At 40.8% G+C, this 27,299-nt stretch overlaps 1 protein-coding gene across 1 annotated transcript in view; it reads left to right on the forward strand.

The window, feature by feature from the left end:
* Window positions 1-27,299, forward strand: part of LOC143782867 (Y+L amino acid transporter 2-like) — an 86,227-nt gene that overhangs the window by 42,755 nt on the left and 16,173 nt on the right. The window contains exons 2-7 of the mRNA XM_077270789.1: window positions 1,046-1,577; window positions 3,766-3,891; window positions 6,896-7,040; window positions 11,350-11,473; window positions 11,566-11,669; window positions 26,422-26,518. Coding sequence (XP_077126904.1) covers window positions 1,064-1,577; window positions 3,766-3,891; window positions 6,896-7,040; window positions 11,350-11,473; window positions 11,566-11,669; window positions 26,422-26,518 — 1,110 coding nt within the window. The 5' untranslated portion in view covers window positions 1,046-1,063. The remainder of the gene's footprint in view (window positions 1-1,045; window positions 1,578-3,765; window positions 3,892-6,895; window positions 7,041-11,349; window positions 11,474-11,565; window positions 11,670-26,421; window positions 26,519-27,299) is intronic.

Raw genomic sequence — 27,299 nt, forward strand, 5'->3', positions numbered from 1 at the left:
TTCTGATTTCATAAAAAGTCTAAAGACAATTCATGAAGAGGTTTGTGCGTCTAAATGAATTTGGTGCAACTTCCGCCAGTGGGTAAGATTAAAGAGGTTGTCCACAACTTTAACATTCATGGCCTATACTTTGGATACGTCATTAATGTCTGATCGGTCGGGGCGCGACACCCAACACCCCCACCCATCAGCTATTTTCGGTATTGTTGGAGGCTGGAACTGACCAGTTGCAGAGCTGCATAGCACAGCGGTGTCTACTGTATAGTGGCCGCAGCCAAGTACTGCACATTCGCCCCCTATTTAAATCAATAGGAGGAAGCCCATGCAAACATGGTGAGAGCTCTCAAACTACTTATAGATGTTGTCCTTGGTGGAATTTGAACCCCAGGCTGTAATGCTAACCGCTGAGCCACCATGCTGTCCTATTTAGTAGAGTTATGACATTTCCACAGTACTAACTATAAATATCTGATAGATGCAGGTACTGTCTATGGGACCTGTAACAATCTTGAGAATCTGGCCTCATAATTAGCCACATTTGGGAAAGGAGAGAAAAGTGTGCTTGCATGTGTCTCTCCACTAACAGCAGCCATGAGAAAGAAGAAGGCCCAGGCAGGTTGTGGGGCCCATAGGTGGCCCTTGTAGCGTTTATCAGCATAAATGCTATGTAACAAATAATGAATGAATAGGCATGGTTTTCCCAATGTAACTTTCATCATACCCTGCATACTCCCCAGATAATAATATACATAGAGGCTTTTGAGTACAAGAAACGTTGAACAAATGAAAAATATAACTTGGAGGAGGGTAAGAATATCTATGAACTTTGCAAAAAGTTATTTTATTGTTGCCTGTTTAGTAAACACATTATTTACTATCTAAGCTGATTCTTAGAAGTGGTCACATCTGCTCTTAGAATTTGAAACATGACTATTCGAAGTTCTCTCTGGTTTTGTGGATCATGTTGCTTGGGTCACACTAATACAATCTGTTTACAGGCAGATAAATGAAGATAATATTCTATTTTTTCCTATTCCCTGTAAAGCTGTGAAGAACATCGACCATGGCACCTCCCTGGACTTTATTTTGCTATAATAACATTGGTGAAGATAAAGAAAAAATGGGAACAGATTCAAGTAAAAAAACTGTGGAAAATATGGACAGTAAAATGAAGATGAAGCAAGAAATCACTCTGTTCAATGGAGTCTCCTTAATAGTTGGAAACATGATTGGATCTGGAATTTTTGTGTCTCCAAAGGGAGTCCTGATGTACAGTGAATCGTTTGGACTGTCCCTGATTGTATGGACTCTAGGAGGGATCTTTTCTATGTTTGGGGCTTTGTGCTATGCAGAACTTGGATCATCCATCATAAAGTCTGGGGCAAGTTATGCTTATATACTCGAGGTGTTTGGAGGATTTCTCGCTTTCATCAGACTCTGGTCTTCGTTATTGATTATAGAACCCACCTCGCAGGCAATTATTGCTATAACATTTGCTAATTATATTGTACAACCAATCTTCCCACTTTGTGAACCCCCTTATGCAGCTGTCAGACTGATTGCAGCAGCTTCTATATGTAAGTATGAATATGAGTCAATCATGTTGAATAGTTTTATTTTCAGAAAGTGATGACTTCTATGTTTGTATCAATACAACTCTTTTATGAAAAATGTTTTTCATCTGCAAAGGTGTTAAAAAAGTCATCTGCACTGCATAGTCAACAACATAAACAATTGCAGAATTGCTGTTTTTTGTTTTTTCCAAATTATCCTCTCTCCAACCCCAAAAATGGTTTAAATCTTACTCAATAAGCCATTACTATTGTGCCATTGAAAAAAAATCTTATCTCATAAACTAGTACTGATTATTTTTTAAGAGAAAATTAAAAATACAAACAATTCATATCAAGTTCGGTACTTAAAAATTACTGTACAAAAAAAATTGTTTTTATTTGTAAGCAGAATATTAAATACACAATTATTCAATATGAACTAAGACAGCTGTCAAAGAAGAATTGAAGTTGCTAAATTAATCAGACCCCTAAGCCAAAATCCAGACCCCAAGAAAAAATTCAGACCATTACTCTGACAACTCAAGTTCTTAATTATTTTAGAGGTCAGAATAATTAGGTGATCTGGTCTGAGCTTGAGTTTGAATAATAAGGGGGTCTCGTCTGGGGTCTGAATTAAATATAATGCCAAATCTGGGGTTGGAATTAAAAGGATTGCCCACTTTTCAGACAACCTCTTCTTAATCACTCACTATATTTCCCCCAAGTAAAATAATAACAGTTATACTCTGCTGCGGGCTATTCCAGCGGTGGCTGCACTGGCTCTCCCGGGGGGTGATCCTTGCAGCCAATCAGAGGTCACTTCACTCTCTCCTCCTTTAAATGTAACTGACATCCGGTGGAAGCCAAAGCTGCGGCTGCTCTCTCTTCTCCTATGGATGTCAGTTGCATCTAAAGGAGGAGAGAATGAAATGGCCTCTGTTTGGCCACAGTAATCGTGGTACATCACGTGGAACAGCACCCGCACTGGAGGTGAGTATAGCTGCTATTATTTTACTTGGAGAAACATAGTGATTGAGAAGGGGTTGCCCGAGTAATTTACAACCGCTTTAATTCAGATTCCAAACCTGACACTATAATTCACACACCAGACGAGAACCTTTCATTATTCAGACTCCAGAATAATTTATCATGCCTCAAATATTTCAGAAACCAGATCTGATCCCTAAATAATTTCAGACCCCAGATCAAACTCTTAAATAAAAAATACATAAAAACCAACCCCATAAGTCATTGTTCCTGATATGTCAACTATTTGTATTCTCTATATATACTTATTCTCCATAATACTTGTATTCTCCATAATATAACAATTCTTGAACATCTTTTCTATCAACTTTGTGCTGTGCTGTCCCTTTATCATTCCTAAATATTTACCTGGGTATATATATCTGGGTGTTACCAGTTGGGACAGTATTTCTAATCAATCGTACACCGTCCAATCAATGGCGCATGCACAGTGTGTACAAACGCAAAAGAAGTCTGGAAGCAGGGACAGTGACTGGAAACCCCATTGGAAATGCTGCAGTTATGGCTCTTGGATGTGTTAATGAAAAAAATAGCTTTAAAACATAATTTTTGAAATAAAAAATAGTACAAGAACAGGCTAATTGTGAGAAGTCCAGAAATTCCAGAGAAAGCAGTAAGGATCTGAAGATGCAATGAGGACCAGATGGGTGGTGGTGAAGGGCCATTAAGGTGAGCAGTATGTTAAGTATAAGGATTTTTTTCATTTTTTACATCTTATGTTTATTATGCTCTGAGGTCTAGAGAAAACCCAGAGCATAATAACTTCTCTGAAACCAAATTTCCTAGGAAAAACAGTGCAAACAGGCAAATTTGAATTTTGCTGGATCCGGTCACCTGCCATTCTAAGTAATGTAAGCATTCAGAACACCTCTATTTCCCTTCGCCAATACATGAGACAAGTAAAGTTTAAGTTGATATGGGCATACAACTTTAGAATATAGAATTTCTTGTATGAGTGACGTTAATTTTTTCACAACATGACCTGCAAATAATCTTGTGTAGTAATAATTAGGGCGTTCTACTTATGCTATTTATAGTATTATGACTATTATTTGTTGCTATAAAATTATTGTGGAATATATGTTAAGCAAAATAATTTAGAGTAAATATAATACAGTTTTTGGCCATTCATTGACATTTTTTACCCATTTGGTTTTACATTTAGGCACTTTAACATTAGTTAACTGTGTCCACGTAAAATGGGGAACAAGAGTTCAAGATGTCTTCACCTATGTCAAGATCTTGGCCCTCCTTATGATCATTTCCATAGGCCTTGTGAAGATTGGCCAAGGTACAATTATTAGTTTGCAATGCTTCTACAATGAATATGTTTTGAATGATTTTTTCTAAAATGGTATGATCACTGACTAATGCCCATTGCACATCACATAATGTTTGGGAGACCTTCTGTTTTTAAAACCAAAAGGACGATTAGATCATCGCACAAGGGAGAAGAGAAACACTCATCGAAATTCCCGTTCTCAACTGAACTACAATCCAATTCTACTTTCCATGCAATATAAATTGCTCTTCAGACTCTCTGGGTCACACTTTGCTCTCATGAATCAAAATTGGCTTTTACAATGGAAGCCAAAGAAGCATCAGAACAATGATCCATAGACTTATATTGTAAAAGAGACTTTCCACTCACACATAAAGCATTGACAGAGCCGGAGATGCAAAAGAGCGGTGACATCACTGACAAGAGAAGTAGAACAGTGATGCATCCCAGAGAAGGTGGTAGTAGGTGAGTATATTAACAAATACAAACTACATTACATACACATATGCACAGTTTTATTTTAAAAAAAAGCTTCATAGGAGGGCTTATTTAAACAAGTTGAATAAGGCACCTAAAACAATGGTTCCTTATATTGCCAATATTCTCTCTAAATCTAGCTGAAGACTTAGCAATTTCATCTCAAAGTGCCAGGAAGTAATTCAGAAAAGAGTAAAGTTACGAAGAAATAATTATTGAAAAACATTTGTGTTCAGGGCAGTTGCTTATGCAGGTGCCCCAACTAACGCCCTTGTTACAAAAAAGACATTTTAATAAGCGAAGCCCCTTGAAATCACACTTTCCATATCTAAATATGCCTCTATCAACTCTGATAATTAAACCTATTTGGAGTCCTAAATTTCAAGATTTTCAAAGTTATAACATATAATATGCTACGCTAGGGTTATATGACAACCTTTGCACTGTGAGATGCTATCTAACGAGTGTCAGTGTAATGTAATAACAACCACAAGTCTTGCTGAAAATCCAAACCATTGGATTTTTTGGTTAAAAGTCACAAGTCATGCCACTTTTTTTTATCATGGATGGCAATATAAGTCACAAATACAGATGAGCGGATTAATCCGCAGAGCAACGAATTCAAGTTGAATTTCCCGAAATTCGCACTTCCACCAAATTTGAAAATGTTGAGATTTGATTCACAAAAAAATCAAACATTACATCATTTTCCACACTAGTGAAGCATCAGAGAGTGGATGTTATGCACAGTGTAGGACAGACTAAGTGCGACACAAAGGGATAAGGGAAGGGGAACCAAACACTAGGGAAGGGGGAAGTGGAGACCCCTGAGCTGATCTAATGTCACCCTGTGTGTCCTACTGTTTATATATAGGTTCCACACCTATCACCGAGCAAGATACCTGGATGACATGATGAACGCTAGTCAATTCCACTAACACTAAAGACAGTAAGGATAAATGCAACCAGGGGGACACTTAGCTTGAGTAAACTCAAAGAGACATGCCGACGTCCTCCAAACTCCAAGAGGAGGCTAGCAGACTGCTACAGCTCCAAGTCTCAACAGAGAATTGCAAACAGGAAATAACACCGCACCTCCAAACAAGAGGTAAGGAGTTATAAACACCCAGCTCCAGGTGTGGTCATTAGCACCAGGGGAAGTGGCCACTAGTCTGCAAAGCAAACAACTGAGACCTTCTGCAGACAGATGCAGTGCAACGGTCTGCAGCCTCTGACACATCAGTGACTGTGGACTAATGTTGCTTTGTAGGGTTGAGCAGACATCCCAATAATGCACAGCAGCAACAATATCATATTCCAGTATATCAACTGGATTATTATACCTTGTTCATTGGTGGTCAGTACATGATTGGGTCATCGGAGATCAGAAGATACCAATGGAACACAGTCAGGCAGAGGACTGATACTGTCATGATTCCCAATGGCAGGGACTTAGGCAAAAAACGGACAAGCTCTAGGAAGGATGGTATCTTAGGTAACCGCGATACTGAACCTAACACGCAACTAAAAATAGCCAGGGGGTGTGCCTACGTTGTCTCTAGACACCTCGCGCCAGCCGGAGAACTAACTACCCCTAATAGAGGAATACACAGACCTGACTTGCCTCCAGGGAAACCCCAAAGGTTATAGTAGCCCCCCACATATAATAACGGTTAGGTAAGAGGAAAACACAAACGCAGTATGAATATAGATTCAGCAAAGCGAGGCCCTCTGACTAGATAGCGGAATATACCAAAGAGGACTTCGCGGTCACCTCAAAACCCTGAACAGCCATCCTGGAATTACCTTAACTCCGTTGTCAACTCATGACACCGGAGTAGCAATTCCAGATCACTAGAGCTTCCAGCCGCACGAGATATGAAAGTGCATGCTGGACAAAACAAACACAAAAGCCAAAGATTCAACTTAGCTGACTTGCAGACTTGGAGCAGGAAGCAAGCAACAAGGTGCTCTGATAACATTGATTGCCGGCACTGCAATGACTGGGAAGCCAGACTAAATAGGAGACTCCCAATTTCCTAATGGAAACAGGTGCACTGGAAAAAACAAGACACCAGTCAACCAGTACCACCAGTAACCACCAGAGGGAGCCCAAAAACAGAATTCACAACATGATACTATGTAAGACAGAGTTGGATTCCATATCACTCTCCGCCCTGACCCCCCATCCTCTTCCAGTATTGAGACCCACTTGAATTTATTTGCTGCAAATCGAATTTCTGGAGAAATGTCAGCAATTCTGACATATCCTTATTTCAGTTGACCAGCTCATCTTTGGTCACATGTAATTGTGATCTACTTGTGACTTGAATGCTATTCGGTTGTTTAATTTATAGCTGAATTTTATCTCCAAAATGGCTACATGACAAGTCACAGATAGATCAATTTTTGGGGGGGTTATGCTACTTGTTAGAACCTATATGTAGCCAGACCAAAGTGACTTTGGGGCCCTATGTAAGCTTTGCACAAGGTATCATTGCAGGAGTTGAACTAAAGCTCAATGCTTTCTTCCCAGGTAAAACTGATAATCTACATGCTGCATTTCAAGGCTCAACCACTAATGTGGGATTTATGGCTCTTGCCCTCTATTCTGCTCTTTTTTCCTATTCTGGATGGGACACACTGAACTTTGTCACAGAAGAAATTAAGATGCCAGAAAGGTTTGTGATTCTGAATTCTCTCGGTAGTTGATAAATGTAAATATCAGTTCAAACTCAAAAGATTACTTTAACCTGAAGAGGCTGCTGTGCTTTCATAAAAATCTGTCAGAATGGTGGCAAACATTTTTTAAAAAGTTTAAAGAAATCTGTTAGCTCAAGAGAAGCTTCATAAAGGAAAAGAAAAAATAAAATGTATTAGAAAAGGTCTAATTTAGTCATAAAAGCATCAGGTGTTTAACAAAGTTGGACTAGAGTTGGCTGAAGTGCTCTCCATTGTCTCCTTATTATTACAGCTTTGTGAGACCTGCGGTTTCTGACATTGAAGATAACCAACATAAGTAACCTTATATCCTAATGATATTGCAGATAAAATTATCCTTTTATTTATACCTTTAAAACCATGAGACAACCACAATCAACACAACAAACAACCGTGCTGACTATATATATATATCCCTATCACAATAACCTAATGGGCACTGCATGTCAGCGGAGGTTGGCACCCTAACATATAGTACGAGATTGGCGCCCCCGCTCCTCGGCTGCTGTCCCTAATCTTCTAGGTGCACCCTAGACTGGTGTCTCATTTGGGCCACCATTTGTACACCACAGTAAAAAATAGAAGGAGATAGGGATTGCCATTAAATGATGTTGGCTAATAGATATTAATTACTAAATAACTGTGACAGGGTGAAAGATACAGAAGACAAAAGTGCAAAAAGTGCTTGTAAACATATAACATATGAAACCTCACTATACTGTTCCCTGCTGGTGCACAATCCTGCCTAGCTGTGGGGGTTGGCACCCTACTGTTCAGCGGATATCGTGCCACCATTCAGAGACGGCTCACCCTTGGAGACCCTATAAGACCGCTAATGTCGTTAAGGACATATCAAATGATAGACTCCAAACTGGTAGCCATGTCATAAAAATAAGGCAGATTTAATGTTACACAACACACAGCCCTGATTGACAGCTGGTAATACATATATAATAACGATATCAGCAAGTGAGGAAAGATACTCATCACATGGATGCAGCATCCACATAGCAGAGCCTCCTGATGATCCGAATAGGTGAAATGTGTTGAGGTGTGTATGGACATCACATCAAATGCGATGAGTATCTTTCCTCACTTGCTGATATCGTTATTATTGGGACAAAGTAACAATGACTCCCTGTTTTAATATGAACGCTGTGGATAATTTGTTCCAAATAATATGTGGAAAAAAAGACCATTTGGTGGAAAAGTTTTCATAAACGGTGGTGACTTTTGTCAAACCCTACCAATAGTGGAAGGTGGAAAAAAAGCCCAAATTGTACAGTCCACCATTAAACACTCAAAATCCTGGAATCTGTTTTCACGGTTCCAGTTACAACAGAATATGAGAACGTCTCAGGACGAAGTTGAGAACAAATCATGGTTACTGAAACTTGGCAATGGAGACTTGTCAAATGTATATGGTCTACCAGAAGACACAATTGAAATCCCGAATTCTTTTATTGAAGAGGGTGATTTAATTACAGCTATTTTTGGCGACTCAATTGAGATTACCGATGCAATGGTAGAAGCAATTGCCAATAAAGCAATTCTTACGCCATTGAATGATGACGTTCACACCTTGAACAACAAAATGGACCAAACATTGGGCATGGGCAGGGCCTTGGGGGCAGATCCCAAGTGCACTCAACCATGTGAAATCGCTTACACTCAGGAATATTGAGGAATAGCGCTATCAGATAGCTCTACCCGTTTATTTCCTTTAGGAATAGGGCTATGGGATAGCTCTACCCGTTCACTTTCTTCATGGATAGTGCTATCGGATAGCTCTACCCGAACAGTATTAACTATAGATCTTTTTCATACACAAGGTAGGAGTGGCAGGAGAGGTACACCAGGTATTTATGTTTGCTATTAATCTACACATACGCCAGTCTGGTGCGTGGGTACACCCCATAGCGAGCTAAGTCTGCTTCGTGGTTACACCCCATTGCGTGGTTCGTAATCACAGCACGCGCCCGAATGGTGTGCAATCACTTGTCTCCTATTTTTTCCTGTGATGTACAAATGGTGGCCCAAATGAGACACTAGTCTTGCGTGCACCTAGGAGATTTAGGGACAGCCACCGAGGAGTGGAGGAAGGAGCTAGATGCAGAGCTCCTCCCTCCTCCATCTCCCTCCCCCGTCTATGTAGAATCTTATCAGTAGCATCTACCATGTTATATTGGTAATGTTAAACTCTGTCTTCACTGATTACAGATTTTATCCCAGAATTGAGGATTTTGAGAATGAATGATCAGTCCAGGAGGAGAAATAAGCAGATTTCTCTGATAAGATATATTACAAAGTGGCTTATTTTCATGTGTACTATTGATTTATCAAATAAAAATTAAAATGATGATAACTCTTTAAGGCTAGATGGATTCCTGTGTAATATAGAGCAGCAAGGACAGGCTAAAAGAAGCAGCAATAAAGGTAAATCCCTTAACAGTCTTCTGTATTGAGACTGCTGCTGCGCTCTGTGTATATGTAGTGAGAGACTCAGATTAAAAGATTATTCTCAAAATTATAAAATGGTCCTAATTTTCAGTACATACAAAATGTATTATGTATGCCAGTACAACTTATTTTTAAAACTACACTGATTTACATGCACCGAATCACCCTGTTTAATAAAACACTCTCATGGCATCTTTAATGACCTGATAGTCAGGTTATAGCACAGCTCAGCTCTGTTATACATGGCTCTGAAGATCCCATTGATACCACCTGTATATGCACCTTATGTTCCTGCCTCATTCATGAAAACAAGGTCCACCAAATAACCCTGTCTGATAAAATATCCCCCAAACACACCACATCTTCATTGCTTTGACAGCCAGGTTGTAGCACATCTCAGCTACTCTATGCACAGCCCTAGTGTGCATGCTGGAGAAAGCATTATTGTGCCCTGAAGATCCCCATGAACCACAAATGAAATGGGAATAATAGTGAATATTGGTCATATAGCAGGCCATAGTCGCTACATTCAAAGCTATCTATGGTCACCTCATCCATATTAATAGAAATGGATTATGTTCTAGCTGTCACTTTCTGCCTACTCAAGAAGACAGAAGCGTCTAAGGGCAGATTGTAAGTAAAAAAAAAGTTCCATTGTTTGTACACCAACCTATAAGTGTTTTATTACCCATCACACACCCAACCCTCTCTATGACGGATAGACAATTAAGGGGTTTAAAACAGCTGTATCTTCCTCCATTATGTGGGCTTGTGGGCTGCATAATTTACAGGGGAAAATCATGTAATCTCCTATTCTTTGTCTGTTTTTCTCAGAAACAGTTGGTCTTCTTTAAACTTAGTCTCTACCCACTTAGCTCGATTGACAAGATCCTCAGTGTTCCTCCTCCCTGCTGCTAAGGACATACGCTGCTTAGTACAAGCTACAGCTGTCAGTCATGCGGGGTGTACGTAGGCGTAATACACTTAGACTCAAGGGCTCTCACATTCTTTAGATGGACTCATAACGTGATCCTTTTAGTAGCAGGATTTAGTTATTCTGACATCATTTTACAAGGCAAGTACACTAGCCTCATCAGGGACCTGTTTAATTATGTATGCAGTTTTACCATGAAATTTTGTGACAAATCCTCTTTAAATATTCTCACTTTTTCCCTAAATCCTTTCTTCAGAAATCATATTTAGTCATGTATAAGGGAAAATAACAGCAGAAAGTTTACATCTCTTATGGTTACTCTTCTTGTAGGCTCCATTAGAACCTACATTACCTTTAAATAGTATTCACCCCAATTATATTTGATTACTGTAATTAAATTTGATTTAATAAACCTTAGAGGGAACCTGTCACCTTGAAAATGCAGTCTAATGTGCAGGCACCATGTTATAGAGCAGGAGGATCTGAGTAGATTGATATATAGTTTTGTAAGAAAAGATTCAGAAGAACTTGTGCTTTAATCTTTTAAACTTCTGCTTTTTCTGAGATTTTTGGTCCTGTGGGCGGTCCTATCAGTGACCGCCCACTGGACTAAAAATCCCAGAAAAAGCAGAAGTTTAAAAGATTAAAACTCAGGTTCTTCTGAATCTTTTCTCACAAAACTATATATCAATCTACTCAGATCCTCCTGCTCTATAACATGGTGCCTGCAGTTTACAGTATTTTCATGGGGACAGGTTCCCTTTAAAAATTACCTAGATCTTGTATATTAATGTTACATGTATCTGATGGATCTTCATATTTAATTTAATCCATTGTTTTTCTATAAATTGTTTTTATAATTTTGTTTTCTTCAGGAACCTCCCTGTAGCTATTGCCATTTCAATGCCGATAGTTACCATTATATACCTGCTGACTAATGTTGCATACTATGTGGTTCTGGATATGGCAGCTGTTCTCACAAGTGACGCAGTGGCTGTGGTAATTCCTAATAAACATTACATAAAATAATGGAGATTATTAATATTATTATCATCCCAGTGGTTGCAAGTCTGACATTATTGTTTTCACAGACATTTGGAAATGAAGTGCTTGGCCATGCTAAATGGCTTATCCCAGTAGCAGTGGCGATGTCTTGTTATGGTGGACTAAACTCATCCGTAATTGCCGCTTCAAGGTAAGAGAATATCGAAGCCAGCAACTGCATTAGCCTTGCTTGTATATAAAGGGGGTCTGTCACCCCAAAAATACAAATTAAACTACTTAAACATTTTTATAGGGAACGTAACTCTTATGTAAATCATATTAGCAGTATATATTATTTATTGTTTAAGTGGCAGAAAAATATACTTTTATTTCATATGCAAATTAAGGCACTTTGATGCACCTTGACTTGGCCAAGGACTCGTTGTACTGTGTCTTACGCTCTTCAATTTGTATATTGAGCACTTTACCTGATCTTGATTGACACTGCTCACTGGCCATCAGGTCTACCACCAAGAATTTCAGGGCCCCATACTGGATAATTTTTTGGACCCCTTGAGATGCCGCCCAGGCTCTACCCCAGTTCCGTCTCTACCTCTCAAACCTTCCACAGTCCCACCGCACACTCTTGTAAAAACTCCACTTCTGCACCGTGTCCTCAACAATCACACATTAACAGTTCCTATCGAAGATCATGTCGCATACTGTACATATCCATCAGCTTTTGTTTTGGCCAAAAGATTTTTTAAGGAAACTTTTTTGGCTGGGCCGTACTCTACTTTAACCTATTAAATATTTCACACTCATAGAAAAACTCCACATCTGCACTGCGTCCTCACCAATCACACATTATCAGTTCCCATCTAACACCAGATCACATACATAGCCAGCAGCTTTTGATTTGGCTAAAAGATTTTTTAAGCTGCAACCACGATTAGGTAGACTCTTTTGGCCTTATTCTACTCTAACCTATTATTCAATATTTGTTAAAATATTCAATACTCTTTTTATTTATATTTTTCTTTATTTTTCTTTAAGGGAATGAGTCACATACATTTTTTAAAATGATCAATAATACGACATACAATGGACAAATACCTTCATACCATGGCCAGACCACATATTACCACCACATAGTGACTGAATAATACCAGATACAAGGAACAAATACCACCATGCCATGACCAGATCCCATATTACCACCACATATTGACCGAATAATACTATATACAGGGGATAAATACTGACAGACCATGACCAGACCATATATTACCACCACATAGGGACCAGATAATATCACATACAGGGGCAAATACCATCACACAATGGTCAGATCATATTTTACCACCACATAGTGACCGAATAATAACAGGTACATGCAGCAAATACCACCACACCATGACCAAACCACATATTACCACCACACAGTAACTGAATAATACCACATACAAAGAACAAATACTGCCAACTCATGACCAGACCACATATTACCACCACATAGTGACCGAATACTACTATACTGATTAATAATAAAAAAAACACAATACTAATATTACCATAGATGTCATTATACACAGTAGCTCTTATATGGTGTACAGGTAATACAGAGATCACTGGTGACATAAAACACAGGAGGTCTGTATGCAGTGTCAGTGTACAGGTAATACAGTGATCATCAGTGACATTATACACAGCAGTTCTGCATAGAGTGTCAGTGTACAGGTAATACACTGATTTCCCAGTGACATCTCTAGTCAAAGTCTTTCATCTTCGCTTTTTTCTTCATCCAGCAGACTGACATCACTTCTTCTAGCCAGTAGTTGTCTCTGCATAAAATAACAGTTATCTAGAACGCCGCTTCCAGAGCACATTCCCCACTTTTTCCCCAACTTCTACAATACGCAGCTGAATACAGATGGGTACACACCATTAATACATAACTAGCTAACTAGTTATTATGCAACCCACCATTCCAAATATAAATTGTAATCCACCCCTGTGCCCCTCACTAACTATAAATAGCCACTTTCCCACCCAATAAATATATAAATTAATTAGCACCTGTACGCTTTACCCCAATTCAATACCAGTCACACTTCTGCACCCTCAATGCCCCCACTCTGTACCTCCTGCTCCCCCGATTCATTAAATTTACATGCCTCCCTCTGCCCTATTTCATTATGCTATGTCCTCTCTCTCTCTCCACCCACACTTCATCATTTGGTGTCCCCTATCTTCAAGACAACATAATTTGCTCCCCCAACACTCAGTTCATCATTTATTCTCCCCACCCCCAGTTCATCATCATTTGTTGTCCCCCACCCTCAGTTCATCATCATTTACAGTCCCCCATCCCCCAGTTTTAATAAATCATCATTTCCTCTCCCCTCTCGCCCTCAATTCATCATTTGCTCTCACCTTTAATTTATCATCATTCACTGTCCCCCATCCTCCACCCTCAATTCATCATTATTTGCTGCCTCTCATGCCCCACCCAATCTATCATTATTTGCTGTCCTCAGTCCCTCATCCCAATCATTATTTGCTGTCCCTAGTCCCCCACCCCAATCCATTAATCATTTACTATCCCCACCCTCACCCCAATTCATCATTATTTGCTGTCCTCCACCCCCAATCAATCGTTATTTGCTGTCCCCTGTCACCCACCCTCAATCCATCATTATTTGCTGCCTCATTCCCATTTAATTAATTTTAATTAAAAAAAAAGTTTTACATATTTACCTCTCATACAACCGTTCCATGTCTGTCAACTTCCTGTGTCCTCATGGGAGTGGTGCGCATACATGTTGGTGTGTACACGATCTCGTCATCTCATATGTGCCGTTCCCAGCGCATCACATGAGGCAGGGGTACTACCTTGGACCTGCATGGCTGTTTCAGGGTGCTCAGAGAAGCCTCCCTACGCCGCTGGTGGCGGTGTGACGGTGCTAAATATATTTGTATACCCTCAGGCCTGGTGAGCAGAAGCACAAGAGGAGGGGCCCAAACTCAGTCACACAGCAAACATTGGAGCGATCCGACAGGTCTCAAACTGCAGATGATGACCGGAGCGACGTCGAGAACAGACAATGGCAGCAGCTGATGAGTATAAGATTAGGTCAGGGAACTTAGATTAGTGACATTAATCTAGCGGTAAAAGACAGGTGGAGTGGTCTGGGAATCCTAGGCAGGGATGAAAAGACACTGTGCTTCCAAATCTAATTAGCAGAAAATTCCAAATGATGATTTAAGAAGAACAGCAAAGCGGACTTTTTCACTAAAGAATCAATGTACCGTAATCTGAATTACAGCACCATTACAGCCATGACTTTACATTACAAAATCATGCTGACAGGTTATCTTTAAGTTCAGGCAGTGACGGCTCATCAAGAGTGCCTAGAATGAGCGTTGTCAATCAAGGTCAGGGAAAATATTTGAAATGCAAATTTAATGGAGTAAGAATGCACTGAACTTTTGGCCTTGCCAAGAGTGCACCAAAGTAGATTTATTTGACATTACCACACTAAAATATATACTACTGGTATGATTTTTATAGAAATTCAGTCCCTATATAAGTGAAGTAGTTTATTTTGCATTTAGGAGGTGACAGACTCCCTTTAATTGAGCATTAAAGAGGTTTTCCCTTCAGGGCCATTTATGGCATATCAATGGGACGCACATCTGTCAGACATTATTGTCTTTCATATCCAATTGATATGGAGTGTCATAAATGTCCCAAATAGGCACATCCACCTTAAAGCCTATGTATACATACATTCTTTGGCACCATGATCTACAGTTGTGATAGCATATCCATAGGATTGCATGTGACTTTACTATACTTTGGTATGCCCCCAATTTGATATTAATAAAAGTAACCGGATAGGAGGAGTTTCTGCGCTCTCTGGAAATATGACACGAATTATAGTAGATAAAATTGTAAGATTATTGTTATGTTGACATGTTTCAGAGTCAACAAAATGTGTATGTCATCCTGAGAACGCTATAAATAAGTAAATGTAAAAAAAATAGTGAGGAGTTCCCCTGTATTTTTTGATAACCTGCCTACAACCCTCATCTGTCTTATTCAGCAAGCCTGGTTCAAGAATAAAGGGGCCCTTATTTAAGTAAATAATTTTTAAAAATCGGCGTGAGGTCCCCTCCATTTTTAACAATCAGCCAAGCTAATGCAAACAGCTAATGGTTAGTATTCCCATACTGGTAAGGGGCCATGGATGCTGCCTCCCCAAGCCTAAAAATAGCAGCTCACAGCCTCCCGATAAAAGCGCATCTAATAGATTCTGGTGCTTTGCCCAGCTCTTCCAACTTACCCTGTGGTGACAAGTGGGGTTCATATTTGTGGGGTTGATGTCACCTTTGTATTGCCCGGTGACATCAAGCCCACAGTTTAGCAATGGAGAGGCATCTATAAAACACCTATCCATTACCAATCCTATAGTTATATTGTTAATAAACACACAGCCAGAATAAAGTCATTTAATTGAAAGAATGACACAGATTCCTTTATTCCTTGCCTAGAAGATAATAATCCATTTGTCCCGTGATGGGTCTAGCTCTGCTAAATCTAGATGTCAGGCTGCATTGTTCCATAATATGACTATACAGCCTGCCATCCAGAAGAGACACTGAGCAGGGTGTGCTACCACTGCTCAGTATCTCACGCCGAACTCCTATGACCTAACTGACATCACTACTAACGTGAGAAAGTTCTCACTCTCGCGGTGCCATCAGAAAAGCCCTGGGAGTTTTCAACCAATTAACTCAGTTCAATTCACTGACATCAGGGTGAGCGCTGTTACAACTTTTCCCATGGCACTTGCGCTGAAGTCAGTGAGTTGAATTGAGTTCATTGGCTGCAAACTTCCAGGACCTTTTTGGCGGCACCGCCAGCGTGAAAACTTTTTCATGCTCGCGTTGACATCAGTTTGGTCATAGGAGTACACCACAAGACACTGAGCAATGGTAGCACAAGCTGTTCAGTGTCTCTGCTGGATGGCAGGCTGTATAGTCGCATCATGCAACCATGCAGCCTGACATCCAAATGTAGCAGAGTTAGACCCATTGTGGGACAAATGGATTATTATCTTCTTTGTGGACAGGTGAGGAATATTGTTGTTTATTTTAATTCTGTTACAGGAGATCATGACTTCTGTGGACTGGGCGATGATGTGAGTATGGGTTAATTTAAATTTATTAAAGGAGTCTGTGTAATTCTTTCAATTAAAGGACTTTGTTCTGGGTGTGTGTTTATTTACCATACAAGTATAGACACCTCTCCGTTACTAAGCCGTGAGCTTCATGTCACCGGACAATACAAACGTGACATCAACCCGACAAATATGAACCCCCCTTGCCAAAGTTCACAATTGGAAGTGGAAAGGTAAAGTGAAAAGAGCTGGGCAAAGCACCAGTATTGGCACATCGAATAGATGGGTCTTTTATGGGACAACAGCATGATGCTATTTTCTGGCTGGGGGGCCAATATCCATGGTCCATTACCAGCCTGGGAGTATCAGCCCCAAGCTGTCTCATTTAGCTTGGCTGGTTGTCAAAAATGGGGGAGATCCCATGCTATGTTTTTTTAAATCATTTATTTAAATAATTAAAAAAAAACAGTATGGGGACCCCTCTATTCTTGATAACCAACCTTGCTAACGCTGACAGCTGAGGGTTGCCCACAGCTGTCAGTTTTGCCTGGCTGGTTATCAAAAATACGGGGGGAACCTTTGCCTTTTTTTAAATAATTATATTGCACAATAGATGAGTGAATTGATGTCTCTTTTCCTGGTGTCTGATCCTAATTTTATTTGTTTTGGAGGCTTTTTTTTTCTCCCCTGAAGGTGTTGTCTATGAGTTTGGTTTTGACACCCATTGAAGTCAATGGGATTTGGGCAGAAGCGTATCCAGGGGGTCAGCCGGGGCATGTGCCCCGGGTGCAACCGACAGGGGGGCACCAGCGGGCTGCCTGATGATGCAGCGGTCCAAGGAGGCTCCTCATCGGCGGCATTCTGCCGCCCCCACAGTCTGAGATAATCCCGTTCTCTGAGCTGGCTGTCAAATTGACAGCCTGCTCAGAGAAAGTGCTGTGCGTTGTCGTTGAATCCCAAGGTGTACAGCGACGCCGCGGCTGTGCCAACGCTGTTGCTAGTACCCTTGGCTTGCCTGTTGTGAATTTGTGATCCCTTCAGCCCTGACGACTGCTGAGGCACCGCTGACCGCCGCTGGCACTTCTGCATCAGTGAAGTGCCAGCAACGGTGATGTCTCTCTTCACAGACACAGCAGGGCAAGCGAAGCACAGGCTGCTGCATTGCGGTGTTGTTGGACGGTGGTAAGAGTGCTCCAACACCAGACCGTGGGGACCGGCCGGGTAATGGAGCTGAAGACACCTACCGAACTTAGAATCAGATAATGGGTGATATTTAAGGGGGCTGGTTGGGTTGGGGGGTCCATCGGCTATATGGAGCCTGCAGCCAGGATAGGGAGGGAGCAGGGTCCAGGGGCAACGGTCAGTAGTAAATTGTGTGTGTGTATATATAGAGGTGAGAGGTGCTGTGTGTGTGTTGTGCGTGTGTGTATATAGGTGAGAGGTGCTGTGTGTGTGTTGTGCGTGTGTGTATATAGGTGAGAGGTGCTGTGTGTGTGTTGTGTGTGAGTGTATATAGGTGAGAGGTGCTGTGTGTGTGTTGTGCGTGTGTGCATATAGGTGAGAGGTGCTGTGTGTGTTGTGTGTGCGTGCATGCATAGCGCTGCAGGTGAATGTGCAGAGACATAAATGGTTTTGTGTGTGTGTATGGAGAGGAGAGGTGAGGGCAATGATGGGGCTGACGGGGAGAGGGCAATAATTGGGATGGAGGGGGAGGAGGAAATGATGGATGTGGTGGAATGGGCAATGATGGAGGTGGCAATGATGAAGGTGGAAATTGGAATGGGCAAAGATGGTGGTGGGGGGAGAATGCAATGATGGTGGGGGAGGAGGAAATCATGGAGGTGGTGGAAAGAGCAATAATGAGGGGCGGGAAGAAATGATGGAGGTGGTAGAATGGACAAGAATGGTGGTGGTGGAAAGCACACTGATGATATTGGAGGGGGAGAAAATGATAGAGGTGGTGGAATGGGCAAGTATGGTGATGGCGGTGGAAAGGACAATGATGATGGTGGTGGAAAGGGCAATGATGGGGATGGTGGGGGAAGAAAAAATGATGGATATGGTGAAAAAGGCAAAGGAGGAAATGATGGAGGTGGTGGAATGGGCAATGATGGGAGTGCTGGGGAAGGAGGAAATGATGGAGGTTGTGGAATGGAAAATTATGGGGTGGTGGGGGAGAAAGCAATGATAGTGGTGGTGGAGAAGGCAAATATGAAGGTAGTGAAGAGAGCAATGATGGGGTGGGGTAGAGGAAAATAATGGGCATATATGAGGAAACAGTACAGGAGAATGGGGGCATGTATGAGGAAACAGTACGGGGAATTGGGGGCATGTATGAGGAAACAGTACTGGGGAATAGGGGCATGTATGAGGCCACAGTACTAGGGAATGGGGGCATATCTGAGGAAACAGTATGGGGGATGGGTGCAGACAGTATGAGGAGCGAACGGGGGAATGTATGTGGAAACACTATGAGTAGCGATGTGAAAAATGTATGTGGACAGAGTACGGGGAGTGAGGGTGATGGGATGTGTGCAGACACAGTATGGGGAGTCAGGTGAGCAGGCAGTATAGAATGTGAGGGGGTAAATATATGAGGAGACAGTATTGTGAACAGGGGGATGTGAGAGGAGACAGTATGAGGAGGGAGGGGAATAGTGTGAGGAGACAGTATGGGGAGAGAAAAGTGAGTGGGCACAGAATAGAAACTGAGTAGTGGGGGCGTAGCATGGGGGGACAGTGTAAGGGCACAGCCAGGAGGGGACAGTAAACCAAGGAGGGGGAGTGTGATGAGAGTACAGTATAAATACTGAGCCCTATAGGGGGACACAGAGAGGACAGTGTGAAGAGGGGGCCGGTATGGAAAGGAGAGGTCAGTGTGAAGAGCATGTACCATAAGAGGGACAGTGTGGGGGTCATATTTTGTGCAGACAATATAGTGAGGGGCAATTTTTTATTCAGGAGCATTATAATGACACTTATATCTTTAAGGGCATCATATAGAGATTTTCTGCAAAAGAACCGAGAAGATGGAAGTCTGCAGAGACGAGCTGTGGATGAGAAAACTCATCATGAGGTCTGGACAAGATGAAGAAAAGGAGAACGACTCCAGAGACGACGTCATCTATAAGGTACCTGGAAGTAAATGTTATTTGTGATACTAACTAACTCTCATGTTTTTATTTATGTTAGGAGAATTAAAGGGGATGTCCAGGTTTGTAATGAGTCTGCAGTCATTCTTTGTGACTGCAGACTTCTGACTTCTTACAATGCGTACTGCACGCTGTCAGGATTCTCGTGCTGGCGATTTACATACATGAGGTCACATGCTGACTAGACATATGTGGCCTCACTCAATGAAAATTAACTGACGGTCTAGTCGGAATGTGGTCGGAAGTATACAAATCACATACTTGTGTTGACATGACTGTCCACCGGCAAGGGAGAATCCTAAAAGTGTGCAGTGCATTCGTTGTGAGAATTCAGAAGCCTGCGATGTCAGGATTCAGCTCTGTAGGTTCCAGTAGTTGTCACATGGACACTCCACTCATATGCGACTTTCATACTTATGGTCCTGTCACAACGAGCTTCTCTTCTGCTTCTCTCAGTTTTTCACTGAATATTGAGAGCATTAGGGAAAGAGGCTCGTCGGGGAACAGATAGGACAATCTGTCACAAAGACAGGGATCCTCGGACGTTGTGCTGCCTACCTGGCGCTTGAGTCCGACACATCGCTGATCGGGTTGACAGATTACTGGGAGGGGCTGGTGAGGACCCAGCGGTCATGGTGCACATTGGCACAAATGACAAAGTTAGAGGGAGGTGGAAGGTCCTTAAAGATGATTTCAGGGAATTAGGCTGCAAGCTGAAAGCAAGGACCTCCAAAGTGGTATTTTCCGAAATACTGCCCTTACCACGTGCCACGCCAGAGAGGCAACGGGAGATTAGGGAGGTTAATAAGTGGCTCAAGAATTGGTGTAGGAAGGAGGGGTTTGGGTTCCTGCAGAACTGGGCCGACTTTTCAGTGGGCTACAGCATCTACACTGGGGACGGGCTGCACCTCAATGGGGAAGGTGCAGCTGTGCTGGGGAGAAAATGGCTAGAAGGTTGGAGGAGTGTTTAAACTAGGGATTGGAGGGGAGGGTATTCAATTTATAGGAGGGGAAGATAGGGCAGATAGAGACCTCGGCACAAATAAGGAAGTTGGGGGTGGCGGTGGCATGGGGGGTGGGTTTAGAACAGTTAATAATTTAAGAAAGAATAGAGGAACAGAGAGGAACATCAAGTGCATGTATACTAATGCCAGAAGCCTCGCCAACAAAATGGACGAATTAGAATTAATGTTGTTGGAGCATAATTATGACATGGTGGGGATATCTGAGACGTGGCTGGATGAGAGCCATGACTGGGCTGTTAACTTGCAGGGCTATAGCCTTTTCAGAAATGACCGTACAGATAAGCGAGGGGGAGGGGTGTGTCTGTATGTAAAATCGTCCTTAAAACCCATCCGGCGTGATAATATAGGTGAATTTAATGAAAATGTAGATACCCTGTGGGTGGAGATAAGGGGAGGGGGAAAAAATAATACATTACTGATAGAGGTTTGTTATAAATCTCCAAATATAATGGAAACAATGGAGAATATCCTCGTAAATCAAATAGATGAAGCTGCGTCTCAAGGAGAAGTCATTATTATGGGGGACTTCAACTACTCTGAAATAGATTGGGGAGCAGAAACCTGCAGTTCCAGCAAAGGTAATAGGTTTTTGACAACTATGAGAGACAATTACCTTTCACAACTGGTTCAGGACCCAACAAGAAGGGGGGCACTGCTAGACCTAATATTAACCAAACTAAAACTAAAGCAATACAGCAAGGACCAAATACCAAAAAATAAAAATCAAAGCATAGGATTATTAAAATATGCCTTTATTTTATGAAAGTGGCAATGGTTACAATAAAAAAAGGGTTTTTTTTATAAAAATTATTATATAACAAATTAAACAAACTTGCGCGGTACCAGGTATAATTATCGCTCCTTAATTATCCCCCTATTACTATATAAGGATATATTAAAACGTGCTGTACAAAAATAGATCTCCCTTGTGTAAGAAGAGCATAAAACTCATATTCATTGTGAAAGATAAAAAATAAAATATAAAAAATATTTTAAAAAATAAAAAATATAGAAAAATCCTCATAATCACAAATATATAATTATAAAGTGTGCAAATATACCACAATATAAATAAAGTGATCGAGTGCTTCAGTGTGAAATTTTAATTATTTCCAACCACCAACAAAAAACCTAGAGGGTGTGCAGGAACCTATCACTAGGTTCACAGGTGCCAGCATATGCATATCGTCAGGATAATTAACTCCGAAACGCGCGTCGGGCGAGGCGCAGGCACAGGTTCTGGACCCCTAAGGTATATATAATCATATAGTGGCTGTACAAAAAAAGTCTTTTTCTATGCACGTGATTCCAGCATATGCTGGCACCTGTGAACCTAGTGATAGGTTCCTGCACACCCTCTAGGTTTTTTGTTGGTGGTTGGAAATAATTAAAATTTCACACTGAAGCACTCGGTCACTTTATTTATATTGTGGTATATTTGCACACTTTATAATTATATATTTGTGATTATGAGGATTTTTCTATATTTTTTATTTTTTAAAATATTTTTTATATTTTATTTTTTATCTTTCACAATGAATATGAGTTTTATGCTCTTCTTACACAAGGGAGATCTATTTTTGTACAGCACGTTTTAATATATCCTTATATAGTAATAGGGGGATAATTAAGGAACGATAATTATACCTGGTACCGCGCAAGTTTGTTTAATTTGTTATATAATAATTTTTATAAAAAAAACCCTTTTTTTATTGTAACCATTGCCACTTTCATAAAATAAAGGCATATTTTAATAATCCTATGCTTTGATTTTTATTTTTTGGTATTTGGTCCTTGCTGTATTGCTTTAGTTTTAGTTCGGTCTTTCACTGTGGATTTCACAGTATTTGTCACACAGTGCACCCTGGTGGTCTATCTAAGAATATATCTTTCACTATAATTTCTATAAATATACAAATACAAGATAAAGTGTAATCTCGACCCACCATACGTGAACTGTGATATTTATTAAACTAATATTAACCAACAGACCAGACCGCATATCAAATATAAGGGTTGGGGGTCACTTGGGGAATAGTGATCACAAAATAATAAGTTTTCATGTATCCTTTAATAAGATGTGTAGTAGAGGGGTGACAAGGACACTAATCTTCAGGAGGGCAAATTTCCAACGGATGAGAGAGGATCTTGGTGCAATTAACTGGGACGATATCCTGAGACATAAAAATACACAAAGAAAATGGGAGACGTTTATTAGCATCCTGGATAGGACCTGTGCACAGTATATACCGTATGGGAATAAACATACTAGAAATAGGAGGAAACCAATATGGCTAAATAGAGCTGTAAGGGGCGCAATAAGTGACAAAAAGAAAGCATTTAGAGAATTAAAGGAAGTAGGCAGTGATGAAGCATTAAATAAATACAGAAAATTAAATAGATTCTGTAAAAAGCAAATCAAGGCAGCAAAAATTGAGACAGAGAGAGTAAAAATAATCCCAAAATATTCTTTAACTACATAAATAGTAAGAAACTAAAAAATGAAAGTGTTGGCCCCCTTAAAAGTAGTCTGGGGGAAATGGTGGATGAGGATGAGGAAAAAGCTAATATGCTAAATGACTTTTTTTCATCAGTATTTACACAAGAAAATCCCATGGCAGACAATATGATCAGTGATAACAAAAATTCCCCATTAAGTGTCCCCTGCTTAACCCAGCAGGAAGTACGGCGGCGTCTAAAAATCACTAAAATTGACAAATCTCCGGGCCCGGATGGGATACACCCCCGAGTACTGCAGGAATTAAGTACAGTTATTGATAGACCATTATTTTTAATCTTTAAAGAGTCCATAATAACAGGGTCTGTACCACAGGACTGGCGTATAGCAAATGTGGTGCCAATATTCAAAAAGGGGACAAAAACTGAACTCGGAAATTATAGGCCAGTAAGCTTAACCTCTACTGTGGGTAAAATCCTGGAGGGCATTCTAAGGGATGTTATACTGGAGTATCTGGAGAGGAATAACCTCATGACCCAGTATCAGCACGGGTTTACTAGGGACCGTTCATGTCAGACTAATTTGATCAGCTTCTATGAAGAGGTAAGTTCCGTACTGGACCAAGGGAACCCAGTAGATGTAGTGTATATGGACTTTTCAAAAGCTTTTGATACGGTGCCACACAAAAGGTTGATACATAAAATGAGAATAATGGGGATAGGGGAAAATAGGTGTAAGTGGGTTGAGAGCTGGCTCAGGGATAGGAAACAAAGGGTGGTTATTAATGGAGCACACTCGGACAGGGTCGCGGTTAGCAGTGGGGTACCACAGGGGTCAGTATTGGGCCCTCTTCTTTTTAACATATTTATTAATGACCTTGTAGGGGGCATTCAGAGTAGAATTTCAATATTTGCAGATGACACTAAACTCTGCAGGGTAATCAATACAGGGGAGGACAATTTTATATTACAGGATGATTTATGTAAACTAGAAGCTTGGGCTGATAAATGGCAAATGATCTTTAATGGGGATAAATGTAAGGTCATGCACTTGGGTAGAAGTAATAAGATGTATAACTATGTGCTTAATTCTAAAACTCTGGGCAAAACCGTCAATGAAAAAGACCTGGGTGTATGGGTGGATGACAAACTCACATTTAGTGGCCAGTGTCGGGCAGCTGCTACAAAGGCAAATAAAATAATGGGATGCATTAAAAGAAGCATAGATGCTCATGAGGAGAACATAATTTTACCTCTATACAAGTCACTAGTTTGACCACACTTAGAATACTGTGCACAGTTCTGGTCTCCGGTGTATAAGAAAGACATAGCTGAACTAGAGCGGGTGCACAGAAGAGCGACCACGGTTATTAGAGGACTGGGGGGTCTGCAATATCAAGATAGATTATTACACTTGGGGCTGTTTAGTTTGGAAAAATGAAGACTAAGGGGTGATCTTATTTTAATGTATAAATATATGAGGGGACAGTACAAAGACCTTTCTGATGATCTTTTTAATCATAGACCTGAGACAGGGACAAGGGGGCATCCTCTACATCTGGAGGAAAGAAGCTTTAAGCATAATAACAGATGCGGATTCTTTACTGTAAGAGCAGTGAGACTATGGAACTCTCTGCCGTATGATGTTGTAATGAGTAATTCATTACTTAAATTTAAGAGGGGACTGGATGCCTTTCTTGAAAAGTATAATGTTACAGGGTATATACACTAGATTCCTTGATAGGGCGTTGATCCAGGGAACTAGTCTGATTGCCGTATGTGGAGTCGGGAAGGAATTTTTTTCCCCAATGTGGAGCTTACTCTTTGCCACATGGGTAGTGTTGAGCATTCCGATACCGCAAGTATCGGCCGATATTTGCTGTATCGGAATTCCGATACCGAGTTCCGATATTTTTGTGATATCGGAAATCGGAATCGGAAGTTCCCAGTGTATGGTTCCCAGGGTCTGGAGGAGAGGAGACTCTCCTTCAGGCCCTGGGATCCATATTCATGTAAAAAATAAAGAATTAAAATAAAAAATATGGATATACTCACCCCTTCGGCGGCCCCTGGACCTTACCGATGTAACCGGGAGCCTCCGTTCCTAAGAATGAGGAGTTTAGGACCTGCTGCTTGTGATTGGTCGCGTGAGCGGTCACATGAGCGGTCACGCGACCAATCACAAGCCGCGACGTCATCGAAGGTCCTAAACTCCTCATTCTTAGGAACGGAGGCTGCCGGTTACATCGGTAAGGTCCAGGGCTCGTCCGAGGGTGAGTATATCCATATTTTTTATTCTCATTCTTTATTTTTTACATGAATATGGATCCCAGGGCCTGAAGCAGAGTTTCCTCTCCTTTGGACCCTGGGAACCATCCAGGATAGCTTCCGATACTTGTGTCCCATTGACTTGTATTGGTATCGGGTATCGGTATCGGCGATATCCGATATTTTTTGGATATCGGCCGATACTATCCGATACCGATTCTTTCAAGTATCGGAAGGTATCGCTCAACACTACACATGGGTTTTTTTTGCCTTCCTCTGGATCAACATGTTAGGGCATGTTAGGTTAGGCTATGGGTTGAACTAGATGGACTTAAAGTCTTCCTTCAACCTTAATAACTATGTAACTATGTAAATGACTAAGTGTGCAAATCGTATATGTCCTGGGGGGGGGGGGGGGCCGCCAAACTGAATTCTTGCTCCAGGTGCCAGAAACCCTAGATACGCCTCTGGATTCGGGGATGTTCGTCAAACATCAGGATGTTCGCCTATCCGAACCAAACTGAATCTTAAAAGGTTCGCTCATCTCTAACCATCAGCATTCTAAATTCATGTGATATGTAGATATGCTGTGATTAGAAGTCTCTCTTCAAATACCACTTCAATTCTCCAGATATATATCTTGGCAGAAAGTGCAATGTGTAAGTCTGTATGGACAGAATATCGTTAATGGGCTCTAATTGTAAAAAAAAAAACAGTTCTATGGATTTGTCAAAACTAGATTGATATGTATGTAAAATGTGCGCTCGTTTCTAAAAGCTTTTTCTCTGTAAAATATCCTTTTTGCACTATCTATCATACAGTATTATGCTGTTTATACTAAAGTAATATATAGGAATGTATTTTCATTCTCGTAGACTGTTTTATGTTGGAGCACGTGAAGGCCACCTGCCAGCAAGTTTGAGTCTGATTCACCTGCAAAATTTTACTCCTGTTCCTGCTCTTCTTTTTAATGTAAGATACAATGTATTAATAAAAACATACTAGTGTATTAGTGAACTATTCACACACACAAGAATACATTAAATAAAACCATTCCAACCAATAAGACTTACATCCACTCACAGAACTGGCACCACTCCACATCCGCCATTTTGGAGAGGCTCACTTATATCCTTACACTTGCCCATGTTGGGCCTTTTATTTGCTTATTTCTAAGCAGTAAGATGTATGCAAACATTGAATGTATGAAATTTGGGCTGCATTACTGCTAGGCAGAATAAACCTATAAAACATGAAGGTATTTAGCGCATAAATTGGTAAGTTCATGAGAGCCCATCATCCACAAAAAAGCATTCCTTTCTTTGGTGGGACCCAAACATTATAAAACATGTCTCTTCTGGGCTAAAAGTCTACAAATGTAAAGGGGTTGTCCAGTATAAACTGATAAGTCTGCAGTCACTCTGTGTGATGGCAGATTTCTGAATCCCCCAAGCTCACTCACTAGGTGCTGCGAGGATTCTCCAGTTTTTGAGCTGGGATCTGGGGTATGTATGCGTTATGCACATGTGGAAAAAAGGGAATCCAGCTCCAAGAGATAAAACACTTAACTTTAATAGTATTCATTTAAAATAGAAATAGGCTATAAGACATACAAAACCGGATATACAGGAAGGAGAGTGCCTGTGTAAATTGTACGCGTTTCGAACACACAAGTGCTCTTGGTCTCAGTTATGCATACTCCCGGGCATAGCCCGTCTAGTGGGCACAGCCTCGCTCTATACACTTGTAATGA

Source organism: Ranitomeya variabilis, chromosome 6 (genome assembly GCF_051348905.1).
Source record: "Ranitomeya variabilis isolate aRanVar5 chromosome 6, aRanVar5.hap1, whole genome shotgun sequence".
In the NCBI taxonomy this organism is placed as follows: Eukaryota; Metazoa; Chordata; class Amphibia; order Anura; family Dendrobatidae; genus Ranitomeya; species Ranitomeya variabilis.